We start from the raw sequence: 6,000 nt of genomic DNA on the forward strand, positions 1-6,000 counted from the left end.
GTGGGCATGCTTTATTTTTAAACCTGGGGTCTGTGTAAAGCTGTATTTGTAAGTGACCTGATTTATCTTAAGCATGTCATAAATTGAATATGATAGGCTTAAATCTAATGCACTTTTAAGCATTCTGTATTAAATTGCAGCTGAAATTTCTAAGTCCCAGAGAGCCTTTCTACATCAGGCACTCAAAATACTCTCTAAGGTGAGTAATGCATATGCTAACATTCTCTCCTAACAAAAAAATTAAATCAGTAATTCAGTAATAAATACCTTCTCTGTATGTATGGTGCTAAAATGTAGATATAAATATCCAACATTCTGGCTGTCTAGTTACAGGTTTTTGGTTGGGTTTTTCTACTAAACTGTACTCTGTAATCTTGGTTAGAAGCAGAATGAGCCCACACAGTTATTCTTGCATCTGCCAGTTTCTTCCCTGCAAATTGTTTCTAACAGTGCTGCTGCTTTTAATGCTAAGCCTAATGCTTCGTTTAACCATTTGGCATGCTGTGCACAATCAAGTCATTCCTTCCATTTATACTTTCTGCACAACAGACCAAGCAAATTGCCTTCATCATGCTTCTAATTTGACAAACCTGCAGAGCTGCATCAAAGATTCTCTGCAAATTCAAAGTCTGAGCAGTCAGTGGAATTGCCCGGTCATACCAAGTATTTCAGCATATTACCTGCATAAAAAGAATTTTCAAGTTAGTGATGATAATCCCTCAAAATAAACCCAGTCATCTTTGGAGTTCATTACAAGAACTATATAACAGTCATATTAGTCATCTCTTCAAGAAATATAGCTTCTCCTCTGTAGCAGTGGGATTGTCAAGCAGACAGAAATACAACCATTTCATAGAAGTCATACAGCATATATTCTCAGTGTTTAAACAGGTCCCTGTTTTAAAGGTAGGCAGAAATTGTGAGTGAAATTGTAAATGGAATAGATACTCTGGCTCCTAATTTAATTTTGCATCTGCCAGTGATACTTAGCATTTATTATGCACCCGGGCTGTGGTGCTGCCAGCCACTGGTATTCAAGGTATTCGTAAGCCTACTTTTCAGTACCTAGCGTTATAACTCCACTTAGCATGTGTTCCAGTGTTTCTATTTAACTGGCATCTTTTTATTAAGTATGTCACATCAGACAACACAGAAGGGTTTTTATGGAGGCAATGACCAAGATAAAATCTATCCAAATAAAGGTGACTAGCTACATCTGTCTGAGGCTGTACAGCTGCAGACAAAGGACAGGATGACTTGGTTGTCCTTGGAAAAAAAAGGTGAGTAACTTCACTGGAAGACACTTGGATATTTCAAAAATATTCTTGAGGGATGCTATAAAAGCTGTTTGGTATTTTTTCTGAGAGATGATAAACTGCTATTGCTTTTATCCAAAGTAGATGTAACAAGTTTAGAATTCAATCTACTATTTCTAAAGGTTATCAACTGAATATATTGCACCTTCTAATAACATTCTACAACCTTTTTTTCTGGTAACTTTGCTGTTTTTTCTTCAGTTGTAAATATTGGCCTTTTGTAGCTCTTTTAAAATTAATTTACCTGAAGTCAACGTAGCTGTCTGAAGGAGCTCTCCCATTTAAGGACATAAAGCACAGAATTACTTGACTTGGATAGATGCTTTTAGAAGTGTTAAAAGAACTTCTTTAAATCATTTTTATTTGAGAACAGCATCAAAGAGAATTTCAAGTAAGCCAGTGTTAACTGTTTCCTTCTGAGCTAGGTTAACCAGACATCTTACAGTGTAATGTTCAAAAGTAATTTTGAAGAAATAAAAAAAACTGTTTGCAGGAACTTGGAATATTAGACTGTAAATAAGAGTGTAAAAAATAAAGTCCACCTACCTATATTTTTGGACCCAAATTGTGTCATGTAGTAAATGTGGTCTGTTGCATGCGCTTCATTTTGAGGGCAAAATTTGAAAGCAGTCCTGTGCAATCGAGTTTTTTGGATAATGGAATTTAAAGTTTGTATTTGTATTTAATATCAAGAGTCTGACCTTCAGAAGTTGGTATAGTGGCTTGCCAGTTCTTGTTCAGTTTGGTTATGGCATCACAAGTACCAATACGTAGCACCTTTACCACACTGCGCAGTTGAAAATAGTAATGGGTTTTATCCAAATACAGTATCTTGCAACCATAACTCTAGCAAAAAAAAAAAAAAAAAGTTAATACTGTTCACCAAATATCTTAAAGCATGTATTCTGGTTTTTTTACCAGAGAGATGTCATTTAGCTAATATTGTAAGTCCTGCAAAGAATGGGTGGGAAGAAATTCTGTCTGGAATTCACATTCAAAAGAGGAGTTCTGTTTGTTGACAGTGTAGGGGTTTTGTTTGGTGGTGTGTTTTGTTTTGTTTTTTACTACAAAGAGATTGTCTTTAAGAAGATTACTTTTAAGTGATGGAAAGATACAGATGAAACATTAAAAAAACACTTGCCTTTTAAAAACCTTTGGTTAAATTCTGTTTCTGGAAGGACTACCAGACTATGTCTATCTAAAAAAGTTTGAAAACTGAGGTGTTTGTATTGCCTTCAGAAGCCATCTGAAATAAGTTGCTTACAGGGTAGTACATAATTCAGATATTACTAAAAGGTGAAACTATTTATTTTTGCTTGACTAATTATTTTTGTTTCTGGTAGTCACCATTCTGGGTGTCAGGAGTCAATATCCATTGATACTGCTGCCACTCAGCACTTCCAGCTTGTTGCTTGTATACCCTATATTTTATAACATTCACTCTAGGCTTTTGAGAATTAAGACAGCCACTCGTTATGTTTGGTATGTTTTTGTGCAATCTGAGTAGTAGAGGAATTATGTAACCTAAAAAGATGCAATGTAAAATTTTAAACCACTGTTTGAGGATAGGTTTACTGACTTGCAATGATTCAGCGAAGTATTTCTTAATGTGGAGGCAATTAGAAGTAATTGAAATTATTTTACTAGCTTCAAATTGGTGGAATTTAAAAAAGAATTGCAAATCTGTACTTGTCACGTGACTTCTGAAGGGAAGAAATGTAGTGACTTTGCTCTAAAAGTAGTTTATGCATTGTCAGTCTTATTGCAAAGAGGCAAACCAAAGTTACCTAAGTAAAACTAGCAGCAATAAAGTATTGTAGTACTTGTATAATCAGTAGGAAAGAGTGGCCTTTATAGTCAAAGTCCCTGAGAAGAATAACAGATGATCAAATCTATAAAAATAAACTTGATGATCTAGTGCACATCCAATATACCGTTTCGGCAATAATCAAAACTAGACACGAATTTCTTTGTCTGGTAAGATTTACTTGTTTATTAGCAAGTATGTAAATAATTGCCTTTTTACAGATCCCACCATTACATCAATGTGCCAGTCCAGTTCAAGCCAAAGGCAGAAGGAAGATTTGAAGGGCTCTTCGTTGTGCTGACGACCAAATACGACTCAATTAATATTCGGCTCTGTGGTAAAGCTATTGAAAAAAAATAGTCAGAACAGTTTTATAAACCTTTGTAACAATTTATTAAAGTTCATGCCACTTAAAATATTCAGAGATTTGCTACTATGTTTCCATACTAACATCCTACTTGTTTTGCCCTGTGATGCTGCTTTGATGGAAAGTTTTCTGTAAGATGAATTACGGTGCTTGTTTTAAAAATCTGTTTTCATAGTAAAAACACTGAGAGATAACGTCGTATGTTTTAAAGTTATCATGTTCTAATTTATGTTTCTGCACTTCAGTTGAAAAGGGAAGTTTTCTATTTTTGCATTTATTAGGAATAGTTAGATACTGATATATTTTATTTTGAGCATTGTAAATACAGAAATAAAATCTATGTGTTAACAGTTGATTCTACCCTATTTCTGTCTTTGGTTAGAGGATTCCTTACTCTGGGTAAGGGATCAAGCTGCCTACTCCTAGGCAGTGCTAATTTTCTGGGGGGCTTTGGGGAGCAGGGGGAGGGATTTCGGTACAGAAGCTGACCTGTTAATATTATGTCCTCATCTGGTAAAGCTGGGACCAGACCTGACAATCAGCCCCTAACTTCTTACACAGTTCAGTGAAAGGCATAAGCATTGTTTTTAACTCTAACAATGTGAAAACAGTGTAAACATGACCAATACTGCCTTCAGCCCTCCAGAATGATACATCTAACCCAGTATTCTGACTCTTTAAGTGGTGAAAAGATGTTGCCTTGAGAGACGACGTAAGCCTGGCTGCTGTCTTTGGTTCATTTTGCTTGTATTTCCTCAGCATCCGGATTAGGGGTGGGAGGTACATTCCCACCTGTCTTCCCCCTTTTTTTTCCTCCCCATTTATAGACCTGTTTGTGAATTTATCTGTTCACCTTTCTGAACCCTTTTGACACCTTGTTTTCACAACTTCATGTGGCAGCGAGCTCTAGAAGTTCACTGTGTACTCTTCTAACAAAATTTGTTTTTTGTGTGCTAAAGTGGCTTCTTTCTAATTTTGTTTAGTACTCTCCGGTTCTTTTATTGTAGGATTCAATGAACAACAGTTTCACAGTCAGCTTTCCTGTTGTTACCATGCCCTTTGTACCTTTTGGTTTTGGCTGCTATTTTATTTCTGTAGCGTGGAGCTGTGTCTCTGAAGTTGCCTTAAGTGAGAAATGTAGCTTTTTGACAGCATGGTTCTGTCACAGCATATGCACATTATTCCTTTCTTCAGATTGGTAGAAGTGTGAGAGAAATTCCTTTCAATATGTGATTGATTATTTAACTGCATTTTCAAACAACTGGAATTTGAAAAAACTGGGAGGAAAATTCTAAAATACCCAGTGCATTGGCTTTAACATAATACTGGTGGCATGTATCAAAGTATACTAAAGAATACTAAAGCTGCTCTTTCTTCACAAAACCTCATTTCTCAGCAGCCTGGAGAAAGGAAGAGAAGATTTACTAAAAGAAATCAAACTAGACATCAAAAGACTTGCCATGTCCTTATTTGCCTATAAACGTACAAGCTCCTGTCTACTAGATACTGTGACCTTGTTTTTTGCCATCTCTTTGCCAGATGTTGCTTGCATGTTTCCCTAGTTGATGTGATGCCTGTGTAGTCCTGAATACAGAATTGGAATGCAGGGAATCTTCTGTCTGCTGCCTTACCTCAGCAGGCTTGGCTGCTTCATTTGAGGAAGACTTCACTGTCCAAACGCCTGTGTTGGTTCAGTTTTGGAAGCATGATCAGAAGGCTTTTCTACAGCTGGAAAAAAGACTGAGCTCAATGTTACTATCTTCAAAGCCTTTGCATTTCCTAGTTGAGTATCTTCTAGCTGCCCTCTGTCGTAAAGTTGCCCTTGTCTCTTGCTAGCCTAGAATAACCCTTGTGAGATGCAAGTAGTATGGATTTCAGGTCATTAGTTCCAACTTCTACAGATTCTGTTGTGTTGCTTCATGTCATGTGTTAACGTAGCTAAAGTTTTACTGAAGAGAAGGCTTGGGATTTATTGTTCATGAAAGTCATGCTTGCTGCTCTAGCAGCTGTTCTTGACCGTCCACTTAAACCTGACATTTTAATAAGCTCTGTGGTTTAGTCTTATATGTTCAACTTGATGGTAGTAATTTCTGAACCAGTTTCTGGAGGGATTGATTAACCTTTACAGTTTTCTCAAGGACCTTGGCTTCTCAGTAGCAATTGTCTTTAGATGACTGGCTGGTTAATAAGGAAACTGGATCTCTGAGGAGGAAGGATGGATCGCTGTCTGCTAATAAGAGCTGTGTGGGGTTTGGTTTTGTTTTTGGTGCCTTCTACTATCCATTGGGACATTTTTAGTAGTTGTTTCCAGAAGGTTGTATGACCACAGATCTGTGGTAAGATCCTTTGTAACATTGGTTTCTCTAAAAATAACTCTTTAAGTTCCAAAATTTTTGTCAAAGATTGATGGTGATTTTCAGTTTATTCTAGATTATTTTACTTCTAAAATTCAATTTTGCAGAATTAAGCCTTCCTGACTTTGATGCTGGACCAGTCTGTGTTCCTTATAT

At 36.5% G+C, this 6,000-nt stretch overlaps 1 protein-coding gene across 1 annotated transcript in view; it reads left to right on the top strand.

Annotated features, from left to right (window-relative positions):
• The window catches only part of CEP192 (centrosomal protein 192), an 88,436-nt gene extending 84,593 nt beyond the window's left edge, over positions 1-3,843 (top strand). Inside the window, exons 52-53 of the mRNA XM_056331495.1 lie at positions 141-199; positions 3,345-3,843. Of these exons, the coding sequence (XP_056187470.1) occupies positions 141-199; positions 3,345-3,483 (198 nt within the window). The 3' untranslated portion in view covers positions 3,484-3,843. The remainder of the gene's footprint in view (positions 1-140; positions 200-3,344) is intronic.
• The last annotated feature ends 2,157 nt before the right edge of the window (positions 3,844-6,000 follow it).

This window comes from Falco biarmicus, chromosome 3, assembly GCF_023638135.1.
Source record: "Falco biarmicus isolate bFalBia1 chromosome 3, bFalBia1.pri, whole genome shotgun sequence".
NCBI lineage: Eukaryota > Metazoa > Chordata > Aves > Falconiformes > Falconidae > Falco > Falco biarmicus.